Source organism: Agelaius tricolor, unplaced genomic scaffold, assembly GCF_023055355.1.
Source record: "Agelaius tricolor isolate 1412-34295 unplaced genomic scaffold, bAgeTri1.0.p SCAF_9, whole genome shotgun sequence".
NCBI classification, from domain to species: Eukaryota; Metazoa; Chordata; class Aves; order Passeriformes; family Icteridae; genus Agelaius; species Agelaius tricolor.
In genome coordinates, this window is record NW_027269269.1 from 44,982,314 (window position 1) to 45,008,846 (window position 26,533).

Below are 26,533 nucleotides of genomic sequence, written 5' to 3' on the forward strand. Positions count from 1 at the left end.
CGGTGGGCGTGGCCCCCATCGCGGCCGGGGTGGGCGTGGCCACGCGCTCGGTGGGCGCGTCCCGGAGCCGCCGCGCCTGTGGCTCGCGGTCGGTGCCTCGGCGCGAGGCGGGCGCGGGGCGCGCGCGCGGGGGCCCGCTCGGCGGTTCCCATGGTGATCGCGCGCGCCCGGCCGGTCCCGGCGCACCCCCCCCGCTCGGCGCGCGCCGCTGCCGCCCGCGCGGGGCCATGTCCCGCGGGCGCTGCCCACACCTGCTCTGGGACGTGCGCAAGCGGACCCTGGGGCTGGAGGAGCCCGGATTGCTGCGCAGGCACTACCTCGGTAAGCACGGGGGGCGGGGGGTGCGGACGGGCTCCGGCTGTCCTTGCCGCCCCACCGAGCGGGGAGGGGGCCCGGAGCCCCTTCCAGGCGCCGCCGCTCCCCCGCTCGGCCGCGCTGTCCCACAGCTCCGAAGTTTCCTGTGCCCCGTGTGGGGCGGCGACGCCTCCTCCAAACCCACTCCCGGCCCCCCGCGCCCTCAGGGGCGGTCCGGGACACCGCGGCCCCATCCCTCCGAGCTGCCGGGTGGTTAGGGTGCTTCTGCCGGGTGGCCCGGGGCCCGCCAGGACCCCCCGGTCCCTCGGTGCGCGGCTCCGCTCGCCCGCCGCCCTTGCTTCCCAGAAGGAACTGTTGCACGCCGAGATCCAGCCGGGAAGTTGGGCGGCGGCTCAAAATAGCTCCGGTGTCGGCGTTCCGTGCCCGGCGCCGGGCAGGGTCCGGATTTACCGGCGCTGAGCTGCCCGAGGCTGGGAACAATGCACGTAGACGCCTCCGGGATCATGGCGCGGCCGCTGTCCCGGCGCCCGGGAGGTGTTCCCGGGGCTCGGGGGAAGCCGAGCCGCTGGAACGCGCTCGGTTCGGGCCGATCCGCCCGCCCTTGTGTCCCCAAGTGCTCCGCGGGGTCCCCGCAGCCCCGGGCTGCCCTCGCCTCCATGCCCTCGCCAGGAATTTTCACTTTCCAAGTTTAAGCCAGCGCCACTTTTAGTTCCCGAGGCCGCGGGGAGGTTTCCCCGTGGCGTGAGGGAGCTATCGATATTCTCTGTCGTGGCGTAGGTTCTGTAAAAAACGTTACAGAAAAAAAATATTCTAAACACTGGCATTTATTCCCGTGTTTTCGGAGGTGTGGAGATCCATGGTAGTGGATTTGGGAGGGTTTCTCTCCGGGGTAGGTGGCTCAGTGGGTCGGGAACGCGATCTTTTGTGCTCGTGTGGCAAAACAATTCCTGCCTTGGAGTGCAAACCTCGAGTACTCGAGATGGAGCTTGATTTACAGCGTTGTAAAACGAGTGTCGATCTGTGCCTCCCAGGCTTTCCCCGCTGCGCTCGGTGGTCATGGTCTGTCGTTTGGTTTTTTCCTGGTGGAATTTAAGGTGGGATATCGCATTACCGAGCCTAACTCAGGAGTTTTCTGTCTGGAGTCCCTGAGCGCTCAGTAATCCAGAAAAGGTTAATCGAGGAAATCAAGGTTATTGCTGGTTGGTTTCTACCGTTTACAGAGAGGGGGGGGGGGGGTGTGTGTGCAGTGCACAAGTCCCTTGGAAAGAAATTTTGAGTCCTAAAATAAAAAAAAGGTTGAGACCTAACGATCTAGCTGCTTTTGATTTTGGTAATGTCTCAAGCTGTGCTTGGCCAAGCCTTAAATGAGGATTGTTCTAACTTTAAGTGATCAATCCTTCTGACTGGATTTTTTTTTTTGTTTTGTCTGCTCTGGAGCAAAAAAGCTCAATGTTAAATTTAGGACTGTACTGTGCAGATTCTGAAGAAGTGCCTTTTTTTTGAAGAAGACCTTTGTCAGTTTTTTTCTTCTGCTTCTATGTGCTTGTGTCTCTGAGAGTTGAAGTATTAAGATTTGAACAGTAGAAATCATCTTCCCAGATTTACCGAGACGTCTTTTCTGGATGCTGCTCCAATAAAATGCATATAACTTTAGTTAAAAGCAGAACTCTGGTGCCTTGGCTAAGGTCTCATATTTACTGCTCTTCCTTTCACCTAAACAAGTTCAGTTGCTTGAGAGGCTCGAAAGAATAGGAGCTGGGAGAGGCTTCCCACTGAACTGATGTTGAGATCTGCACTGGTGGTGGCAAGACATGCCCAGTCCTTACTGACTCCTGCTTTTCACCAGGGGGTTGGTACAGGGTGTACTTGTCTTGTGGAACCACTGCACTTTTACCCCAAGTGGCATTTATGGCCTTAATAAACCCACTGATTGGGCTGCTACTCAGGTGTGGTTGTTCAAGTGCAGATTTCCCAGGGAAGAGGCCTGTTGCTGTGCCTTTTTGTGTGCAGGGCAGTGTAGGTGTGGGTCTTTTCTCTTTCAGAGTTCAGCAGCTCTGTGTAGGAGCTTTGTTCTCTGGGCCACTGGTCAAGACTGCAGTGGGCAGCTGGGTGCCACTGCTTGTTGGTCACTGCTGGTCTGATCTGCGTGGGAAGTGAGGCTTCTTCCTATTTATATATATATTTTTTTAGTAGAGTTTCAACAATCTGGCAGACAGAACAAATGGAGGACAGGAATTTCATTGTAACTTAGGAGTAGTGGGAGACTCGAAGCATTGTCCATCTGCATCTTTTGGTTTTTGTTTGGGCAAAATTTCTTTGTAAATGTGTCTAAACAGTTATGGATTCAGGTACAAAATTATGTAGTTTATATATATCTTTTCTTGCTGCACCTTTTCAGCCACCAAATCAAAGGAAAAGCATTATAGCAAGTCCATGACTAACAATGCAGTTGGGAGGAAGATGTGTCTGTGTGGATGGTACTTGCTTAATGAGCCCTTCAGTGGGATGATTGTGTGTTGTGCTGCAGTGTAAAATATCAGAAATATCGACAGTGACCATGTTTTGAAGTAAGACATCTGAGAACTAATTGCTGTTTCCTATTTACTCAGTGTTTTAGCTTCATGTGGACTGGCAATCAAGTGGCACTCTATAAATAGCCTCTCTCAGCTTCTGAAAACAGCTGCTCCAGGAAGGATCTGTGTAATGTACCTTTCCATGCAGATAGCTCACCCCTGGAATTTATTTTGGAATTTATTTTGCCTTGTAAAAGCTCTGTCTGATTTTGCAAGCTCTCTAAATAATAGTTTTGAAGCGCAGTCAGTTCTGGACGGAGTTCCAGAGGAACAGCTCACGAAGATGGGGCCGTGGGTGCATCCCTGGATGTGTCCTTCAGGTGTTATCCTTTGGTGAGAGCTCCTGCTGTGCTGGCAGAGGGAAGATGTGGGTCTCAGCAATGTATCTGTTAGCTCTGTTTCCTTCAGCATTTGTAGGCTAATTAGTCTCAATTTCAGACAGTTCTTGTATTTGAGGTCTCCAGAGGGGCCTGGGGGAGGCTGTCAGTAACTCCCTTTAGTGCAGTTTAGGCATCTTCCTGCTGGTGGGAGGAGCCCTGCTGCTGGATCACAGATGGAAACTGAGTTTCAGACTGCTTTCAGTAGCACATGGTGGGGCTTTTACCCTGGAAAACATTGGTGCAAACTGTCGTGTGCAAGTTAAATTCTGCCCTGAAGCTGGCAAGTGTAATTACTCAGGATACTTTCACAGGAATCTCCAAACCTTGCAATTTTGTATCATTGTGGCAATGTTTCAGCCACCAGTGAACAAACCTGTTCTGGTGGCAGGTAAAGTGCTCTGTGCCTGCACAGTAAAGGCCTCTGTGTGCATTAAATATAGCATATAATGATTTGGCTAGAGAAATGGCAGCATGGGTTTCTTGCAGAAAGAGGGATCCATAATTCCTCTGAAGTATTTAATGTGATGGGTTTATTTGCTTTTCTGTGAAGGTCCTGCTGCCAAGAATGGCTCTGTTTAAGCAGGAAGAATGAAGACTTCCTTTTTATTTTTATTTGTTTGTTTTGGGTTTTTTGTTTCGTTGGTTTATTTTTGCTGTCTGACATAGCAGGCTATACAGAGAAAGTCTCTCAATTTAAAAGGAGAGGAACTGATGCTGTATTTTAGCTCAGAGTGGTTGTTGGAAGCTGTGGTACTTGATACAATGGAAGCAAATATCAAAATAATTTAAAGCTCTCCCCAATCTCTGGTATCTTCATGCAGATACTATTTTCTGAAGTCTTCATTCCTTCTTTTTCTTTTAAGCTTAGCAAATATCTCAGAGATAGCATTGTGGTGCTTTCCTGTGAGCTTTCACTCCCCCTTCTTAAAAGATTGTTTCATATCTTACTAAGTTTTTATCATCCTGGTTTTTAAGATTTGGGAAAAGTTTGAAGTGTGTAAAAGACTCACTGTAAGGAAACCAGTAGTTAGGTTCATTGGGATAAAATTTTGTAAAGCTTCAGCAGTTCTTACTAAAAAGAGATACATGAATATTTGTATATAGGGAGAACTCGCTGAACTACTTAGGTTTCAGTAGATCTCCCTGTTTGTAGGGATGAACCACAGTAACCCCAGGGCTAATTACAGTTTTGAAGTTAGTTGATTGCCCTGCTCATAAGTAGGGTTGAAAACCAGGCAAGAATAGCTGTTATAACTGATTAGTTTGGATACTGACTGCCTTCCATTCATGTCAGGCTATAAAACTAGTAGTGGCTGGTTGAATGAACATAGAATTGGGTGTTGCTGTTGAACATTTGGTATTTCCTAAAATACATTGCTCAGAGTGTAAGAGTGCAATTAAAATACTTCTTTAAACTACTGTAGACTTTCATTCTCTGTTTTGCTTTCCTCGGACAAACAAACCAACCAAACCCAGCAGAAGGGAAACTTGAATGCTGAGGAGAACAACAAAAAAGAAAGGCATTATTTTCCCAGTTTTTGCTCCAGCTATATTTTAACATGTAGTATCTTGGTCTTTGAAAATAACGCAGAGTAAGAAGGGTCAGGCAGCTTTAACATGATCAGCTTTGTAGCTGGTGCTCTTGCCAACTTGGAGATGGGCAGAGTATTTAATCAGCCTTTCTTCTTAAATTCTTTGCATTATACTTTTGATGTTTAGGTTTTTTTCTGGTACACTGTTATATTTCATGGCCTAAACCTCTGGAATTAATTCTCTTTTCCACCATGAGTTAAAACCACTCATCTGTCACAGCTAAACTCCAGTTCTGGTAGAGGTGTTTTATGTTGTTTTTTCTTCAAGTCTAACAGATTAACTGCTGCTTGAAAAAGAAGCATTATAAATGTACCTGATGGTCTGATTATGAGAGCACAGTTCTGTAGTGATATATTCTATTACACATCAAACACTTTGTGAAACTTGACTTACTGAAGTGTTTAGAAAGATATAAGTGAACTCCTCCGATTTTTTTCATTGGAAATGTTTTCTGAATAATAGAAATAGGCAGAGGCAGAATTGAAGTTCACTGTGTAATGAATGAGTTGGAGGAAAACACATCTGTAGAACAATTTTTACATGCTCAGTCTAATATTGGAAGGAGGCAGGAAACACTAGCAAGGCAGGAAATTTGATGTAGTCATTGGATCTTCACTGGTTGTGTAGAAAAGCTTAAGATGCCTAAGAGTATTGCAGAAAAGGGATGTAACTTTTTAATTGAAAAATCCACAAGAGAGGACAGTGATCAGGTATTGCCTAAAACTGGCTATCTTTGGAGTTTTTTTCCCCTTGTTAATAAAATCAAGGCTTAGTGACTACAGTCCTTAAAAAATTACAGATGGGCTATTGAAAGAACAATGTGGCATCGAGACCTGTTGATAACAAATTGAATTTGGGGGAGTTTAATCAAGAGACTGTGTCTGAAATGAATTCCCTGATACTATCTCATTTAAATTGGTACCAAGGAGCAGAAAGGCACTATATGTATGTCTAAACCAGCTTGTAGGGAAAGATATGAGGGTGATCCTAGCATACAGGATTAATGATTTTTTTTCCTACTTCAAAGTAAATCAGCTCAGATAATAAAGACACCCATTTTAAAGCCTTTAATGTTGGTAAAGGATAATAAAAGCACAGTGTAACAGAATCATCTGGACAAAACAACAAATAAAAAAATGCTGGCTGGTAATAATTTAGTACATATCAGAAAACCAGAAAGAGATGTGAGCTGGGAGGAAGGATTAAGGTTAGATGAGTATTTCTGTGGCCTAAGTGCTGAATACTTAGCTTTAATTTCAGTTTAATCAGCCTTCTGTTATCTTTGGGCTTATTTCAAGCACAGACTAACTGAGCTGTGGGAGTGGAGGACAGGAGCCACGTGGACCTGCAAGGGGTACAGCCATGTAGCATTAATCTAGGTAAATTTGACAGCTTGTTTTGCTGTTGTCTTAGAAATCTTTGCACATGGTTGATATAATTGACCTTTTTCAGTTTCATCTTCCTGTGTGTTTTGTGATTTAATTGATATGGTTTGTTACTGCTTCTTTCTCCACAGTGTTGTCTCATTTTGCTTCCATTTAGTGATAATGTGTTGATGATAATTTTTGTGTATTTTCTTTAAAAAATAAAAGGGAAAAATTACATGCATACATGCAGGGTCTGGGATTACTTAGGGCCTTCTGTCACTCTGTCCTGAAATAAGAGAATGATTTCCAATGGCTGTTTTTAGGATGCTGGGGATTCATAGTAGCACAGCTTCTGGTTTTTTATGTACAAACACCAGTTTGTGTAAAACTGTAGAGCATTATGGATCACATTATGGTGTTCTTTGGTGGGATTACTTTGCAGAAACCTGCTTTTTGGGTTTTGTTTTTTCTTTTTTAAAAAAAATTTATACTACTGCCTAGATCAGAACTTATCAATGAACCTATTTACTGAGTTTTGATGTTTTAATTTTCTAAACCACCAACTGCTTTGCTGCTGTTGCATTTTGACATACGAATTAAAACAGAAGGTGGATTTCTGGCATTATATTTGGCCAGAAGAAATATATGAAAAATTGGTATAACTGTTTCAGACTGTTGATTTTCTGTCCTTCAGAAATTCAGGAGGCCTTTCTGGTTGTCTGCAGATTTGTCATAATTTCTTCAAATGGACAGAACTATGAAGATGTACTTTTTGATTTTAAGGGATTAACCTTATGTGTAATATCTGATTAACAGAACATTAATCATGTGTGTTAATGGCTGCCAGGTAGTAGGAGTGTGTGTAAATGGGTTGTAGTCCCAAGGCTTTGCATGTATTATATTTGAAATATACTCAGTCTTAGGATGCAAATGTATTTGCTTTATATCCTTTGGATCCTTAGTGTTCTTCTGCAGACAGCTGGAGACCGCAGACATTTGTGTGCACTTATAATATATTTTCATTTTTGATTGCAATATTTCATTGCATTTTCATTGTGTGCTTTTAAAGACTGTACAGGAAATGTGTTTGCTTTGTAAATAACTGCCTGCCTTGATGCTGAGTGTTTCAGCCAGCTTCGTAGTTAAGTTGTACCTTGATCTTCTAATAATGAGCTTTGATACATGAAAGCTGTCTCTCGCTGCAAAAACAAGTCGTGTACAGCATGTACTGGATTTGTATTTCAGGATGAGGCAGTGATGTGAGAGATCCTTTAGATCTCTCCCCTTTATTTATTTATTTAAATTTTTTTCCTCCCATAGCTTTCTTCCAGTTGGATTGCTTCCATTAACTGCATTAGGACAGACCATTAAACCTGCCTGTGTTCAGTCACTTCCAAGATGTTGCACTGCAGCTCTGTGAGTTCTTGTGACTTTGCATGTGATTCCTGATCTTCTATCCTTGAGTGTCCCCAGAATAGTCTAGTGGGATAAAACTGATCATGTATCAAGAACCTGTTGACACTTGAGACCAGTCCTGTCCTGGCACGAAGGAAAGGGATCAGTTCAGACACAAACTATACCAGCCTTTGAACAAAGCTGGATTTTTCACTGTTTGAGTGTAAGTCTTGGCTTTTTTGTGTCTTTGGAGCTTAGTGAGCTGCTGATTCAGATGTGTCCCAAGTGCTCTAGTGTGTGTGAATCATTAAATATTGAATGTGAATATCGTGAGATGGAATCTGAGTCACATCAGTGAATTTTAATAACCCCATATTTTCCTCCTCTTGTTCTTCAAGGATCTGCACACTTTTCTCTGGGAAGATTGAGTGTGTCATTAATGCTGACTGTTCTCTAACAGATATCATGGGCGAGATGAGAATCTGTCCCTTCTCTTCCCTGTGAACTTCATGTGTTCTGAACCATCAGTGCTTGTTCAACACTTTTTGAACTGCTGAAACTTCACCAAAATAAAGAACTGTTAAAATTAAGCTGTTAAACCCAACCCACCTCTGTATTTAAGTTGCATTGTTTTGTTAGAGTTATTGTAGTCTGTTCCTGTTATTTACCTTTCTAGGAAATGAGGAAAAAATCTGGTTCCTTTTTAATTTGGTTTTATTTAAAAAACACTTATGTACTGAGAACTCTTCAGTAAAAAAAAAGAGTCTCTGTAGTTAAACAGGTTGGGTTTTGTTGCCTAGGATGAATACATATAGTTTACTGCAACAGGCAATGTAATTTTTAAAGGTTTTTTTTTTCCCATTTATTTTTAAACAAAGGGAGTTTAAAAGGGTTTCTCCCCCCCTGCCCCCATTTGTTTTTAAATACCCATCTATAATTTAACCTATGTCAGTACACTGATAACAGTCATCTACCATCAAGACTCAGCTTTCCACTTGAGCTCAATTTTTGATGTAATCTGTCTTTAATCCTGGTCAGTTTCCTGTTGTTTACATTTGTAATCTTAAGGGGTTTTGACCCATATCTGTTATGCTATTATATATATCTATTTCCTGAGTTCCCCCTAACAAACCCAGCAGTGTACAATTCCTATACTACCCAGGATTAAATGGAATGTTGAATAGGCAGGTGTGCAGAATGTTAAATGCCTTAATTCAGTTCCACGCTGTCCAAGTTCTCAATTTCACTTGAGGGAAAGGCAGGCCCTGGGGTGTTTTTTGCTAGAAGACATGGCTATAGATATGCTAGTAAGCTTCTGTATAATCACTTCTTAATCTGTTTAAAGATGAGTATTGAGTTAGCTTAAACAACTTTAAATAGTAGGCTTTAATTTTGCCCAGAGCCTTTGTCTGGAATTGCTGGGGTTAGTCCTGCTGGCAGAGTGGGAGAAGCAGCAGGCACTGGAAGGTGATGGCAGGACTGGTGACACTGGGGGCACACACCTCCTCAGCAGGAAAGAGGCCATTCCTCTAGGAATGCTCTCTTAAAAGCAGATTCCACTTTTTCTTTCCATCTCCTAGCCATTCTGCATGCTCCAGTGTTGATTTTGCCTGAGTGCCTGGAAGTGAGATACCCTGGTTCTGCTAGGAGCAATTTTAACTTTTGGACTGGGGTGGAGCAGCACTGCATTTCAGCTTCCTAGATCTCATCTTTTCCTGCTGGGAGATGGAGCTCCTAATGAACCTTGGGTGTCACAGTGGTCAGCAGTATCTGACAACATAAAGCAGAGTTCCTGCTCTGTATTTGCTCAAGTGGTGTTAAGGATTGGCTGGGTTATTACATTGATGTCATTTTTATAAGAAAGTATTCAACATTGCTGCCCACATAGTTTCAGATGAAGACTCTTAAAAGTCAAAGGAAAACATTTCCAAAGACGTGTTGAAACCTACAGTAATACTGTTTACTCCAACTTGCAACAATCTGTATAATATTTATTTTGCCTTCAGTTAACAGAAGCCTCCTTTGACTTGTCTTTGGAGAAGAAATCAGGGAACAAGTGTATTTTTCTTGATCTGGTAACTATTGGTTTTGTGTTCGTATCTGTTTTGGAATTTCAAGGAGTTTCTTTGGGAGTCCTATTTTAGTGCTGGTGGAGAAAACAGCAAAATCTTTTGCATGTAGTTAATCCTACATCCAGTTAATCACTTAAGCTATGCCAGATAGTTTTCTGTTGAGGGGAATAAGGTGGTATGTGTTATCTTTTACATAGATAGAGCTTCTCTTAGTTTTGTCATGTGAATTTTGTCCTCTGCTCTATAGAAATTAGGAATATTTGTGGCATAATAGAAGAATTTCAAGCGCCTTTTGTCTCAGTGAGTAGTTTGTATTTGATCATCAGACAACTTTAAAGGATTGAATAAATATCAAAAATGAAAACTGGCATATTTTTCCTCCTGTCACAAAACCTCACTTGCAGTCTGTGGCAAGAACAGTACAGAAGACATAAGTATGGGCAGTGCAAGGGGAAGTGTAAGGATATCTGTCAGAATGTGGTGTACTTGTGAATGAAATCCACTTAGCACCAGTCAGTACAGCATAGATAATGTGCCTTCTCTGAGAAAGGTACTTGTACTTTATCCTTTTTTGTCCATTTTTTTCACTGAGACCACCATAAACACTTTGTATTAATGCTGCTGAATTTTATGAAATCTTTCAGGCATAAACCATGGTAAATATCAAACAGAAATCAAAGACATTGGTTTAAAGCCCAAATGCTTGTAACCTTACCAGTTATGGAGCCCAGTGGAGGCTTATATTTGGGGGTGGATACTTCCAGTATCCAAAACATGTTTCAAAGTTAATTACAGCCATTGGTACTAACCAAACACATCTTATTCATGCTCTTACCTACAGTAACCTATTTTTGCAGATTCTGTAGAAGCAAACCTAAACAGAAGTATTTTCCAAAATGCTTATTTATTACCCTGAAGTGTATAACATTGCTGAACTTTTTTTTTCCCAAAACTTCAGCAGATCTCTTTTTTGGTTGTTTGGGTTTTTCGTTTGGTTTGGTTTGGTTTTTGTTTTGTTTTTCTTTGTTTGTTTTTGTTCTTGTTCATGAGTTTTTTGAGAACAGATTTTGTATTAATATACTCACCATGAGATATTATAGGTTGCTGATTTATAATTTAGGGCATAGTGTCCACTCTTCTGTAGTTTCTGTCTTGGTGTTATAATATCTGAAAGTTTTGTGTTTCTTAATACCCAAAGCTCATTACTTGAGCCTATCTTAGGACTTGAGTACAGACTTGATTAGCACCAAGTTGTTTGATGCTGGGTGGTTAGCAGCAAAACTCTGTCATATTAAAATGGCAAAGAAGTCTCTTTGTAGACAATAAAAAATATTTTTGTGTTTTCTTCATATTGTTCATTCTTTCGGGCTTTGTGATGTATCATTAAGAACAAAGAGTAATTTGAGTTATCTGCTTTGAACTTAAACCATAATGAAATAGTTGATCATAGTCTCTTGAAAGGTAGTCTTTTAAACATTGACAGAACCAAGAGTTATATTTTTTTGGCATTTTTGCAGTTGTGCAGAAGACTGAGGAAATATAACACAGAGCCTTGTTCAAAGGATTGGAGGTCACACCCATGGATTTGGTTTCTGGCAGTACTGCTGGTTCACTCTTCCTTTGATAAATTGCTTGAGCCTTTGTCACAATGACTATAAAATAGGGCCAGTGTTCGACTACATAGCTAAGAAGTGATTTTTAAGGTTGTAATTAATCTTCATGAATTTTAACTTACCTTGATGGAAGTTAATTCAGTGCTTATTATGTGTAGTCCTGTTTGCTTTATGGTATATGGAGAATTCTGGTTGCTGGAAAAATTGTGTTTCAATGTGGATCAGAAGAGTTTGATGTAGTTAATCCAGCAAAATAAGCTATATACAAATGGGGTTACTTCAGAAATGCCTAAATTGTACCCTGAAAAACCAAGAGAAGTTTTGAAATGCACCCAGAGTGCAGGATAACATGTGCTCTGCATTGGGAACAGATGCTGGCTCCATTTCAGCTTTAAACTAGGGCATTCCAAATGTCACAGCGAGCCAGCGCTGAGGGACTTGGCCTTGCAAAGAGCCAGCTTGATATAAATGAGTGTTCATTTGATAAATGGGGTCTATTACTGAATAAGGGTTGTCTTTTAACATCTTATACTGTGCTGGTGCTGCTTTGGATCAAAGTTTAGTTAAATTTCTGTGGAGCACAAGTGTGCTTTAAAGCTAAACCTTCATCATGAAATGATCTGTACTTCTTCAAGGGGAAGCTTTTGAGTCCAGTTTTAAATATATGAACGTTTTGCATGCTCAGAGCATCTAACTTGTCTGCTGTCATCAGTTCTGAAGCAGGTTTGACTCAGTTATTTACAAAAGAAAGGTGTGTGTCTCTATGCCAAAACAGGCACGTAGGAAGCACCTGATCAGCAATTCTTAAACTGAGGATTGTGACCTAAATGGTGTTGTAAGGACTGTGAGTGGGGAGTACAAGGGATGCTGTTTTATTTTGGTATTGCTTGCTCCCTGAAGTGAGATTAGGGCACTGCCCAGACACCCAGGTTGGGTAATTCTCCAGGTGGGAGTTGCAAGGCAGCGTTTGGTTTCACTTTGTGTACAGTGGGTGTTTTGAAGAAATAAAGTTACAAAGAAACAGTTGCAGCTTCTCTTTCACCCACTTTCTCATATTTAAATTTGTATCATGAATGACTCAAAGTGGGGCTTCTTTCATACACAGAATGGTCCCTAAGTCTCCAGCTTAATATAAACTAAAAAAATTATTGATCACTGCACTGAGAGTTTCACTGTACCTTGAGGCTTCAGTAGTGCATAATGTTTGATGAGAATAGGTGGATGGCTAAAAACGGAGAATATTATTGATCATTGTACTGGGAATAGCTGAACCTTGAGGCTTCACTTGGTGCATAACTAGTGAAAATGGTGGGTGGAGCATTAGTTTGACAGCTTTCCAAATTTCAGCTATGTAAACACAGGGAGGTCATCACAGCCATTTGAAATTTACCAGGGCTTATTTTTTTGTTTTGCTTTATCGTGTTTTTGTTCGTAAATTCACCTTAGCAGTTTTGAACAAGTCCCATGTGTCCAGTGAGATAATCTTGGTGATGATAGCTAGATCACTTGATCCATGTCCTAGGCTTTATTTGAATACAGGAAACAATATATTGAAGCACTTTGACATAATTAAATTATTGCCTTTCTAGGGATAGTTAAAGGGGAAAAGGAATAGTTTCTGGCTTGAGAGCCTGTTCTCAGTATTGGGGTGGGAAAAACCTAAACATGCTGATATTGTAAGAGGAAAGTACTTTTGGGGTTTTGTTTCATCCATCATTGTAGCTGAAAGGGGAGCCAGGAGAGCTGCCTTTGTAGGAAGGTGGAGGGAACAGGCAGCCTTTGGATTAGGTCAGTGGGAATTAAGGATTGTGAAGGTTCTTGTCACTTGGGAGAGCAGAGCCCTTGACATGGAGAATCTGACTGCTAGGAAGTCCAGCAATAAGAGCTGGAGATGCTGAAACAAAACAAACCAAGAGGTATTGCTTCTTAATTTTTTTTCAATGTCATAAAAGTGAATCAGTGACAAAAATATTCCAGTGACAAATTCTAATACTTACTGCTGAGCATTTTTTATCAAAAATGAAGTGAACCTGTGGGAGTCATTGCTGAAGTACAAGGAACACAGATTCAGTGACTTTGCTTAGCTTTTAACAACAGCAAAAGCAGAGGCAGTATTTTCTTCAGATCAGTTTATTCATGGAGTTCAGGTTTTTATTTAAGAGTAAAAGCACCACTTAGGATCTGGTGGTTCTAGTTTTGAATGGTCAGATAAACTACAATCAATTCAGTTGTCTTACTGCTTTTAGTACTTAATCAAGTAAGAGGGGGTTTGGAGACAAAACATTTTAAATGCTTTCTCCCTTGCCCCCTTTTTCCTTTAGGGAATATAGAAACTATTTAAGTTGTAATTTTGTTTGCATTTAATTCCTTTCTCAAATATATAGATAAAAAAATGATCAAAGGATTAATAACTAAACACATATATAACAAATCATATATGCAATCCTAACAATTTTTAAAAGTGTTTTAAATGGCCAAGTGTTGAGTATATGAGACACATTATGCCTACATCTCAGGTTTACCAAAACTAGTATGGATAGTGTGTTCTTATTAAAACCAAAAAAATCCTAATCTAACAGCAACAAACTGTTCATATCTTATTTTGTCAACAGATTTCTGAAGGAAATAAAAATTGAAACTGAAAATGTGATTAGAACACAGTTGTTGTTTCTTACCTGCTGGTTTAAGTGATTTGGATTAAAACCAGAGCATACAGGAAGGAGAAAAATCTGTTGTTCTGTTTGTTTTTAAATATCAGTTTGAATAATCTTTGGTGTTTGTATGTACAGAAGATTCTCAGCAAGCACCTGCCTGTTGTTCTGCAGACATCACCTTGTTCCACATGTATTTTATGCATGTGGTGCAATGCCCAACAATCATCCACTGCTATCAGATTTTTTCTGTTCTTCAATGAAAGTGTGATGGGTCTGGCAAGCACTGTATTTTTGTGTTGGTCTATGGAGTATACAATTCTTAATGAAGTTATCCTATTGGAGGTAGTGCATTACTGCTCTGTATTTTGCAATACAGGAGCACCCCAGAAGCAAATTTTAAAGCTTCTGTTATGCAAAATGATACCCAAGCATGCAGCAGGTGATATTTCCCTCCTCAGCATTCATATTTACTTACCAGCAATTGAAGAAATCAAATTAACCTGAAAGTAGGAATCTCCATTGAAAACAGAGAAATCATTTAATTTGAAAAATTAATAGGAGTTCACAGAAAGGTACAATAAACCAACCATTAAGAATCTACAGTTGAAGTGTGTCCTTGGAGGGGGAAAAATGGATCAGGGGAAGTGGTGAAGGAAGCCTAGTGAACTAGGTAGATGTGTATTCCTAATCCAAGAATGCATTCATTCTTGCTAGTAGAGCAGGGTGCATAAGATGTCATTATTTTAACCTTTCTCTAATTATGGTTACTCCTGGTTAACAGAAATTGTAGCACCTGAGATGTCACAAGTTCAGTGTTTATAAAATAGGGCATGAGGGAAGTCTGGCTTTTTTAATCTGGCTCAGACACACTTTAAGTGCAAGCACTTTATAACCATTTCACCCACTAAGTGCCTCCTCTTGAAACAGAAAAATTATTTTGCCCAAGTATGATCTTCATCTAATGTGGTATTTAAGCAGTGTTATGAGCAATTTTGAATTCTGGAGGTGGCTTCTACTTCCAGCAAAGCTGAGGTATCTATCCCAGACCTTTTGATGGAAGGAAGGCTGCATGAACATTGGATGGGGTGCAGGAGTTGGTGCTGCTGGAAGGGTGTCCTGGCCTTGGAGAAGGGAGTGGGGCAGGGATGCTCAGTGCCTGCTTCCAGACAGGTGCTTGTGAGGGACCAGGTGTGGATATCAGGTGTTCTTTTGCAGGGCTGGAGAGTGTATGGGGGAAAGAAAAAGCATTCAGAAGAGGCAAGTGGAGAGAGGAGAAACTACTTTTCCAAATATGTGCTACACTGCCAGAGACAGCACTGAGCTCTGACATGGCTCTGCCTTGAGCTGAACCAAAGCAAGTTCACAAATGTAGCATTTTTCAGATGTGGATTCTCTTGCTGTTCTTTTCCTGATTCTAGGTTTTTAAGGTTCATTTTGAGTGAATTTTACAGTTACATATTTGGAAGCAGTGCAGCCTGGCATAGGCCTATAGTCTGGAATTTTGTTCTGAGAGATGTGCTCACTCTCTTTCAAAAAAGAGTTTCAGAATTAAAAAATAGGTAGTGGTCCTTGAGTTTAGAAGCTTTTGGGATTGAAGTTAAAAGTATAAGGTTTACCAGTATTTTTCTTTTCTGAGAGTGCTTTTTGGGGAATATTAGGTTCAGTATAACCTGACAGTTGAAGCCATGTGTTGAAACGTTTAGTTCAGGAAAAGACCACATTTTTGTCAATATACTTTGGTTTTCCCTCTTCACGTGTTTAGTACAGTAATGTTTTTGAGTGCAGTGGTAAAATCAGTTTGTACACAGAGTATAAGGACATGAAAGTTCCTGAGGCTTTGTCTTCATATGCATTTATAGATTTCACCTTTATTCTTCTTTTCACATAATTTTAATGAAACGGAATGTTACTGGTCTGAAATGTTAATTTTCCAAATGCAAGGGTTGTACTGCTTGAACTATGTTATCATAGTTCCCTCTCAGCTAAGTGAACCAAATAACCACAGGATTAATTTCTGTTTTCTTGCTATTAGTTTTAGAGGGAGCATCAGCCTGTGAACCTATGAAACGTTCATTTTGCCATTTCTGCACTCTTAATAAAGGTGGTGGAAGAACCAGCAAATGTCATGCTTGTCTTAGGATTTGTAAAATGAGAACCATATGAATTGTTTCAAGATTTAAATTTATATTCTAGTTCTTTACCGTTTAGGTTTTTACGTGTGAATGGTCATTAGCAGGCTCTTAACTACTTCAGTTTTTAAAAGTTATGTAATTGGTATTTTTCTTCACAGGGAGAAGAGAATTTATCCAAAGATTAAAACTTGAAGCAACCTTGAATGTGCATGATGGATGTGTAAGTCACTTGTTGCTTTTTTGTTTGTTAAAAATTGTTAAATTGTGATTTTGTTGCCATGGTAATAGTCCCTCAACTTAAAAAGTGAAATATCTTTTATTTGTACATTAAAGCTGGGCAGGACCACTCTGCTTGTTGAGATCTACATCTGAATTCTCTTGCTATTTGTTTCTTCTTGAATATCTGACACTTTTACCATTGAAGCAAAACAAAACACCAGTCCTGTATCTTAATGTTGTATCTATTACTGATTGAATTAATCTCTCCTGCCATTTAAACACATTCCTACCTTTTCTGTTAGGACTCATTTTAAACCTTGACATGAAGGGGGGGGGTTTTTGTTGTTATACTGTGCTGAATTAAAAATTTATTAGTGTTTTGAGTGATTTATTTTCCAATTTCAAAAAGCAAATCATCAAGTGCTACATGCTGACTTATAGGCAATGAAAACAAAAATAAGCCTTCCTGAAAGGCTTATTTAAATATTAACATTGATTTTTGAAAGGGGTCCAAATATTTTAAAGCATATCTTTTTTTAAATAAAGCTTTTACCTAAAAAGGTAAAAGCTTTATTTAAATTAGGTTCTGGACAAATTAAATTAGGTTCTGGACAAAGAGGCTGTCATGTTACCTTTGAGGATTAGAGCAGAAATTCATGGTTGTTAAAGTGTTTGTTGTACAAGATATCTGAAAAATGAAAGTATTCTATAAAAAATGAAAACATACATGCAGCTTGTGTACTTTAATGTGTAATTCCAAAACTGTACAAACATAATGATTATTTTAGCTTGAGTTGCTCGGACTTTTAATTAATTGAGGAGCAATATAATTTTAAACTAACACAGTAGTAGTTTTAAGGAGCAAATGTTGTTAGCATGCAGCCTTCTCGAGATAGAAGTATGATTTGGATGTGCCTGTGTTTTTGTGAGCCTGGAAAGTCTGAGAAAGGCCATGATTAGAATTGCTGTGTATAAATGTGAGCTACTTTTCCTGTGCTGATTACATTATAAGTTTAATGTTCTGGTACAGATGGTGTTGGTGTAATGACACAAATATATACATTTCTCTTTTTTTTTTTTCCCAATGAATGTTACAAGAATGATGATGTAAGGTCTCTTCCAACCCAAACAATTCAATGATATTGTGTGTATTTATTAATTTTCATATTCAAGATTGTAACAGTGATACTTTGCTTCCAAATTTCTTCCCTAAGTAATTTATCATCTCCTCAAATACTTAAGATTAAATTTTTCAAGTTTATTTTGCTGAAGTTGATTAGGGCTTTTTATTTATGTTTTTCTTTATTTCCTTGTAAAAAAGTATTTTTTTTCCTATTAAAATAGAATATAGGAAAATAATATTTCTTCACTACTTGTTAAATGTTAAGCGACTGATCTCTATTCAATTATCTGCCTCTGTGTCATGTAATAGAAATTGCAGATTTGGTGTTGGCTGTTGATGTTGCTTTAATCTACCTGATGGATATTTATTTGAAAACCAATTTTGATGTGATTGTGTTAGCTTTGAAAGTATGCTTTTACATATGGCCTAATTGTTTCAGTGGGTGGAAAATACTTAAATTGTAAACTTACAGCATTATTTGCAGGTATTTAAAATACTTCAGTATTTAAATACAATATTAAAATACTACAGTTTGAAAAAATGTCTTTAGAAGTTAAATTTGCTCAGAACTCTCCAACTTTAAGGAATGGGCTATTGGGAGTTCCTACCTCATTTACTGTGTGGTTTTTTGCAAGGAATAATATTTTAAGGCCAACAACCACTCAGTATAATTTCTTACTATTTGTTTTTAAAAAAATCTATGACATAGAAATCAATGAAATTACAATGCTTGTACTTATTAAACTCCTTATTACCATCAATGGTAATTAGGCTTTTTTTTATTTTTATTCTTCCCACAACTGACTCAGCATGCATTTCAAATATAGGGAATTAATGCCATATTGTCCTATTGAAAGGTGTTTCTGGGTTTGGTTTTTGGGTGGTTGGGTTTTTTTAATGAAGGTTGGATGGCAGGGGTTTGGGGTTTTGTTTGGTTGATTGGTGTTTTTAAGAACTTTTTCATTGTTCTGTTGAATAAGCTGTGACTTATATTTTCTATATAAAGCATGCTATGTAATTGGACACGGTGGACAACTTACTTAAGGCAAGAAATTTTTTTTACTAATTGAGGATAAAAGTAAAGTCCAAGTTCCCACCTGTTAGACAGAAGAGAGATCCTATGGGAGATACAGCTGTGTGTATAATCATACCCAGGCAGGATATCTGTGAAGAAGGGAATATGCCATTAATTACTTCACATATCCATGCTCTTGTAACAGTAATATTACCATAACACCTTTTGCTTAAAATCTGAGTATTTTCACCTCAGAGTTCAGGGGCAATTCTCTTTGAAACAGTCCCATTTTCCCCTTGGTTTGAAGACAGTTTCTAGCAGTACTGTGTGAAGTAATTGAATTGGTTCTGCAGAATTATTGATGTCTGCCAATAGCCTTATCATCCTTCCAGGGCAGGATTTGCCTCTTTCAACAAGGTTCACATGGTCAAATTCAGTAAGATCATTTGTATGCCAGAACTTGCCATTTTCTGTGTTAGCTGTAAAGGGAGCTTAACAAGATGAGGAAATGTACAGGGGTAGGTGAGCTGTTCTGTGTGAAATGATTAAATCCAAAGGAGAAATGTTGAAAGAGAAGCAATCTGGACCAGCAGCAATGAAGTGTGAGGAAAGTAGAGGATAAAGAAACTCGAAACCATATTGAATTGCAGTAAAAATACTGCTTATTTTCTTCCTGGTTTGGTCCTGTGAAAGCTGAGGAAGGATGAAGTGCTCCTGCATTTCAGGATGTAGATGAAGCATTTGACATGAGTAAATACTACATTCTGAAATAAAGAATATTACCTAAGGACTAACTTCTCATTTCTATGTACAGGCATTCAGATCAATAACAAACCAGCATCCTTCATGGCATTCATCTCCTTCAGGATGGCACTTGGGAACAAGTCCTTTTCAGATGTACTCCTCAAAGCCATGCTTAAACCAGTATAGGGAGTTTGTGTTTTCTTAGAAACAATTTTCACCTTGTACTCCCCAGATGAAAAGCGCTGCCTTTTTTACCCCCTTCTTTGCTTGGGGGATATTCCTGATATTCTGGATATCTACAGCCATTTTTATTTATTTTCTTCTATTTTTGTATTCTCTTAATCTCTTCTCTTCACAAAAGAATGGATTCTGAGGTCACTTTGCATGAAGTGAGGACTTTGCTTTTTTGTTTTTTTAAGGATTGGCTGCACTGCCTCCCGCATTGTCTTTGAGGAAAACATAGAGATAGTAAATTTATATCTCACTAATTGACTAATGAATCAAAAGTGCCTGCTGACTCCTTGCAAGGCTAGATGACTGACAAATAAAATTAGATACAATTAATAATGTGGAGTATTTAATAGAAAAAACTAATTTCACACCCTTTGGCTTTTCTTAGCTTGTTAGTAATTGTCTGTCATTTGTGTTTGATGTATCCTTTCTTCTGGGTCCAACACCCTTTCCCAAGGTTTCCAAACTCTCAGAATAGTAACTGGTACATTATACTTTTAGTTGGGTGTTGAGTGGCAGTGCAGGTAGTCCAATATTTTTTCAAAATAAAAAGCAATTTCCTATCCCGTTCTTGTTTTACATTTTATTTTAGTAGTTTACTACCATGGAATGAGAAGAGAACTTTTTAAAATTCTGGTTTTTTAGTGATCCATATGCAAATTCAATTGAGTTATTCGGTATTGGACAGAAGGTTGTACTGAACACTATGTATATTGACTGGAAAGTCTCTGAAAAAAACCCAAACAAGCTGATTTCACTGAAAAACTTTATTACTTTTGAGTTATTTGTTGCCAGTAATGCTGAGAAGGTGATTGGGTACAGAATAAAAAAGCCTGTTTAGTTACAGACCTCTGGTAATTTGGTTATGTCATTCAGGATTATTTTTGAACCAACTTTGGTCTGGGCAGGGTATATTAAAATTGCTCAAGTGAGGCAATCATTGCAATGAAATTGGAATTTTGGAGGAGAATGATTGATGTCTTGTGTAGACTTGTGGTGCTGCAATTTAGATAATCTTATCTCCCCTTTGCATCTTCAATGTTTCTCTGCTTTGCTGTCATTCAGATTTTGTGTTTGTACATAAATATACACATCCACCCCCTCAATTTGTTTAATTGTTTGTGCTAACTTTTCTTTCTCATATCATGACTTTAAATTTTTTAGTAGCTTACTTGTTTTTTCAGTGTTTCATTCTTGTTTCTATTCCTGTATTCTTACATTAGCATTTTGGTTTCTTTAGGGCAATGATAATAATACTTTTCTGCCTGAGAGGCAATGTAGATGAAAATAAACATTGCTGGGTTGTGTGTTTGCCCTGGCTGTAGTGCTGTGCAATGTTTGACAACATTTTAGAGTACAGCCATTGTCAGGACAGGTTATTTCAATGATAGATGGTTCTGGGGGCTGGTTGAAATTGTGGTTCTTGCTGATTGACAGCCAGAGTTATAAAATCATAAGAGTAGCCATGCAAGGTCATAGCAAAGCTCAGTGGAGCCTGATAACTTGGCCCTGAAGGTGGCCAGCACATATTTTTGAAGGAAGTTGAGACAGGGCAAGCAGACAGTATTTGATGGGTGTTCTGGAGAACACATCATGCTTCAATGGGTAGATAGAGGTGGAAGCTGCACCTTTGTTTCTGATCATTTTTCATTTCTCTTTGAATATGTATATCCTTCCACTTCTGGTGTTTAAGGTGTTCTATAACAATGATTTCCAGTTTCATTAAAAAGCCATGTGTCATTGGATTGTTCATTTAAGGCTTTCTATTTCCTGTACTGTGAAGATCCGCGAAAAATTATTTTTTACTTTTTCCATGTCATTCATGCTCTCATAAGCTTCTATCATTTCCCTTCCCTAGAGCAGTGCAAAATATTTGCTTCTTGCCATAAAAAGTGTTAGATATCTGTGAGCACCCAGTAATTCTTTGTCATGATTTCTCTTTCCAAGTGGGCAGTAATGGAAATGGAGAATACAGGAGTGGGATATGAACCAAACTGCATAGTGTGGGACACGTGGGATTGCCATGCATGGATGTATATCCTGCTCTTCTGTGCATTTCCTAATAAATCCTAACAATATCTGATTGTTTCTGAGCACTGAGCTAGCCCTGACATAGGCATGTTTGTTTAACACCAAGATCTCTCCTCAAGTTCCTCCACCTGAGAATATCAAGGTGCTGTGATCCACCTGAAACTGCTAACTCTGATTTTGCAACTAACCCCCACTCAGCTTGTCATTAAAACAGCAACTAGAATGCTTGTATTTATTTTAAACAAAATTATTTTTATTGGGGGGGGGGGGGGGGTCTCAGAGTGAAACATTTGAATTTAAAAAAAAAAAAAGCATAAGAAAATAATTCAGAACAAAGTGGGTTTTTTACCAATTCTGTAATCCAGTCTGGTACATCACACTAAGGCAGCTGTTCTGCCAACAGAATCTAGCCAGCAGAAAATGGTGATGGCTGCAGTTTGACACTTGAAGGTATTTTAGAGGCTTACTTGAAATAATAATGGTCTTGCATGCAGTCTTTGGTGCTTGTGCATGAGCTGCTGCTTGGAGGATACCTTTTGAGCTTCCTGGATTTTGAGTGCTTTCACAGCTTTGTTTCACTGACACATTATTAAGCACAGTCTTGTGAAAAGGAGAATTGATAAGGAAATGTATTGTAAAGCTCTCCCAGTACAATTCTGTACCTCACTGTAGGATTCTTCTTTCCCAGCCTACTCACATTTTTCAAAAGGGATCTGGGATGGATTCTGCAGTGCTTTTCCCTGAGAAGGTGTGGTCACTGAAAAGTGTACAAAGCAATGGATGGTCAGAATTTGGATATGGTGAAGATGCAGTAATGAGAGCACTGTGATGCCCTCCAGTTCAAATTCAGAGAACTCTCTGTGGAGTAGATTTGGTACATTAAAGCCCCGGAGTGTGTAAAATTGTGGCTACTGTGGGAAGCTTAATTTACCTGATGAACTCTTGAGGAGCTAAGGGAGTAATTGAGATGCCATAGGTGAAGCAGGTGATTCCCTTATCAATTTGTTTTAAAAACACAATTTTTTTTTATGCTAGCTGCTTAGAAATTACATCATTTCAGTTGAATTTGTTGACTCCTATTTCTATAGTGTTGGATGAGTTTGATGTTTTAATATGGTGAAAATTGAATTAATGTAAGTCTAAACAATTTTTTTTTTATTCATGCAGGTGAATACAATTTGCTGGAATGATACAGGAGAATATATCTTATCTGGTTCAGATGACACCAACCTGGTCATTACTAATCCCTACAGCAGAAAAGTAGGTTTGTTTCTGGCTGCTTGTTAATTTTCAAATAGGATGCAAGTTAGTATTTTTCAAGGTGTTAAAAAATATTTTTAAATATATCAGTTTTCAGATACTAATTATTATGTGAAAAAGATAATATCATGCACTTCCTAGTGTATATAAATGGGAATAAAATCTCACAGTGCTTTAAAACTTGAGAGTTCTAATCCTTTGTGACATTGGTATTATCCCATTTTACGGTACATGGCCGGGCACAAAGGGAACCTGGTCTCACCACAGATTAGTGTCAGGACCAGCAATAGGATTCAGTAATTCTCATGAAATCTTGTAGTCAGATAAACTGTTTTCCTCTCACTTTTTAAAATACTGTATTTTTTGCTCTGTGTAATGTACTGTATGTAATGTCTTTCTGTATGATGTTGTTGGAGTGTCAATCTTGATTAAAACAGTTCACTCCAATTTAAAATTACATTGCCTTGTGTGTGCCCTGCAAGTGGATGGAGAATAATTTGTACTGAAATAAGGGTTGCAATGCAGCTGCAAGACTCCCAGTAGTGCCAGCTGGCATCTATCAGGTAGTGGCACTGTCCCACACCTTTCTCTTGAAGGAACTGCTGATAGTTTGGTAGAACAGATGCTCTGAGCTGTGTCCTCTCAGAGGCTGACAACTAAACCCCAAGGATATGCTCAAAAATTAATTGTGTGGGAGAAACAGAAGGTGTGGTGGAAGAGAGTTTGAGTAGAAAATAATAGTTTGCTTTCCTGAAGGGTTGTGGTGGTTTGGAGTGTTGCCTCTGCCTATAGGTAAGGCCCTTTTGCTCACCTCCCCAAATAAGCCAGAGCTTCCAAACTTTATCTCTTCCTTTCAGTTTTGGTGTCAGCCTGAAAGTTCAGATCAGTATCACTAGGTAGGGTTTCTCTTGGACTGGGAGTTCTGCTGGAAAAGTGGTATCAAAGACAGCTGTGAAGAGGATGATGGATATATTCCAAAGTGAGTGTTGGTGGAGTGACTTGCTGAGTAAGAACTTTTCATGCAAATAAAGGATGTTCAATGTTATGTATTGTGCAGAATTTATTTTAATATCCTACTATGGGATAGTTGCTCATTATATAATTTTTACATTAAAATATTGTAATATTTTAAAAGGTGCTGCAATTTAAAGTTTTATGCTTTCATGGGACAGTTTCCCCCCTGTTGTGTACCACTTCTCTACTTAAACCTTATGAGGAGTGCAGGAGATGTTTTGTTTTCTTTTTTTATTTTTCACAGTTAGCTGAGTTATTTATTTTTTGTAACAGCAGAGGAGAAGATGATTTTTGAGGGTTTTTTTCCCCAGTACATGCAAATGCAATTATAAAACAGCAGGTACCAGCAAGAAGACTCAATAATCAGTGTTATTCCTGAAATGTACTAGAGATATGATTTTTAATCAGTGTTACAATTATGTTAGCTTATTTTTTTTTCTGGCTTGAGTAAGAGGATCTATGCAGGAAAAGGCAGCAAATAGGTATGAGAACTGTGTTGTAATTCTGTCATCTTGGCAAATATCCTTATTACCATATTTTCTGTTATTATCTAGGTAGAGTAGCAGAAATAGACTTCAGCCCATCAATATTTTGTATCTTTCACAATATGCAGATACACTGTTAAACTTTTTTAGTGGGAATTATTTAAAAGGTGTGAAATAGCACTTCTGAACTGTTAGTCATGAGCTGCTACTGACAGAGAAACTTCATTTGCAAAACACTTCCTTTGATTAAGTTAATTGAGTGGAAATTTGGAAGTAATTTTCATACTGTAAACAACTTGGTGAGTATTTCTTTCCTAATGGGAGTGGTGAAAATGCAGTTTGCTTCAAGTGCTGCAGATGGGAGAAATAAGAATATAATGTTTACTTGTTCACAGGAAAGCATGTGGAGGTTTTTTCAGTTTTGGTAAACTAAATATGTGAGGAAGGATAAAGAGTCACCCCAAAGTGTTTAAAATCAGCTGTGAATGGTGAAGTAAATCATATGTTTCTCTGTTTTCATGTTGATGAATGAGAGTCTAAGTCAAGTCCTGGTTTATTTCCCTGTATAATCAAGTTCTTAAATGTTTATTTATTTTTGGCTAGTTTCAAAACATTCTTCTTTATAAACATCAGTTCTCCTTTTTAGAGTGAGTTTAAGAGTAACATCAAATTTTAAAGTCTATAAAGTTGGCTTGGATTGCAGTGCCTTATTCTTCTTGACTTCCAATGTCCCAGATATTTGAAGTGTCTCCTCACTGATGTGCTGAGTGGCTGCACCATCTGACTAATGTTTCACTTTGAGAAACCTGATGTGCTCTGGAACCAACATTGTAAAAACAAAGGTGGCAGCTGCATTCCAGCCCTTGTATTTTGCAGACTGCTTTGTGCAAGTGCCTGAGCACATCTCTCTTGTAGAACCACATTGTTCTTAGAAGAAATTCGGTGTAAAGGCAGCTTGTGTGTTGTGTTGTACTGAACTGTGCATACTGGCAGCCTGTGCATAACTGGTGTTTCACAGTCTGAGTTTTTTCCATCCTTTATTTGCTTGGAAAACACTGACCTGCTGCAGCCTCGTTTTTTTCTTGTTCTTTAGGTTCTCACAACGATTCGCTCAGGACACAGAGCCAATATTTTCAGTGCAAAGTTCCTGCCATGCACCAATGACAAACAGATTGTTTCTTGTTCCGGAGACGGAGTCATTTTCTACACGAATGTTGAACAGGATGCAGAGACCAACAGGCAATGCCAGTACACCTGCCACTATGGGACTACCTACGAGGTACCTCCTGAAATAAATCATAAGTTTAAGATGGGGAAAACATGTATTTTATTGTATTGGTGCCCAAGATTTTAACCAGGTTGTTGAAAACTTTGTTTCAGTGCAGTGAGAGTTACAGAACTTTCTTAACTTTCTTCTGTCTTTTTTTAATTGCTTTTTTATCTCATTTAAAAAGTAGACTTGAACAGAGAAATGTGCTGTCTGAATTAAATTGAAAACTTTGTAAAAAATGGTACTAATGAAGACCTTTGTACATATGAATTCACCTTCGCTGAATGAATATTCTGCAGAGCGAAGCAGACTAAAATTGAGCTCTGAATTTCTTCCTGAAGTAGGCTGGGGGGTGGGGGAAGTGACTGTTTTGCATTTTTATTTTTATTCTTCCCCCCTGCCCCTCCCCTCTTCCCTGAACTTTTCAGCAGTTTCATGCCTTTTTCACAATTTAGATTCTTCTAAGAAATGCTTAGCTCAGCATGTGTGAACAACTTAATCTGAAAAAAAGTGTTTACACTTGTAGATAATTTTTCTATTGTGTATTCTAGTTAACTCTTTAGGTGTAAATTTAGCCACAGTCTTTTCAGTCCTCCCTTGGAAGTTTTGTTCATATAAATTAGGCAAGTGAGGAAGCAAAGTATTACTCAAGTAAGGAAAATAGAAAGATTTATTGTTCTACCTGCTTCTTTTAAATAACAGCAAAAGCTGCTGCTTGCAAAACTTACTATGCTTAAAATAGAAAAAATTGTCAATTTTTTGGTAGGTTATAAGTGTTCCTGTTTCTTTCACTATTTATTTGTTGGGGCTTTTTTAACACTACTGCAGTACACACACAGGGGAAAAATCCCAAATCCATTGGTTTTTTATGTATTCAGCTCAGATTTCATAGCAAGCTTTTAGATCACTTTCTTTGCATGTTAAATGAATAAAATCTTTAAAACTTCTCATAAAAAGAATTGAGGTGTGTGAAAAAAGAAAGTGGCTGAAGTACTGCCAGAGTAAATTTTTGTTCCTGTAGTAAGTGTCCTTGTGGTTGTAATTACA

The 26,533-nt window shown here is 38.9% G+C and overlaps 1 protein-coding gene across 6 annotated transcripts in view; it reads left to right on the plus strand.

Annotated features, from left to right (window-relative positions):
• Positions 1-27: 27 nt before the first annotated feature.
• DCAF6 (DDB1 and CUL4 associated factor 6) overlaps positions 28-26,533 on the plus strand; it is a 73,537-nt gene continuing 47,031 nt past the window's right edge. For 3 of the 6 annotated variants that reach the window (XM_071433777.1, XM_071433778.1, XM_071433779.1), the window contains exons 1-4: positions 32-321; positions 16,253-16,314; positions 22,625-22,717; positions 25,310-25,495. In XM_071433777.1, the coding sequence (XP_071289878.1) occupies positions 228-321; positions 16,253-16,314; positions 22,625-22,717; positions 25,310-25,495 (435 nt within the window). In that variant the 5' untranslated portion in view covers positions 32-227. Of the gene's footprint in view, positions 322-16,252; positions 16,315-22,624; positions 22,718-25,309; positions 25,496-26,533 lie in introns of all 6 variants that reach the window. The other 3 variants (XM_071433775.1, XM_071433774.1, XM_071433780.1) reach the window with 3 other exon arrangements.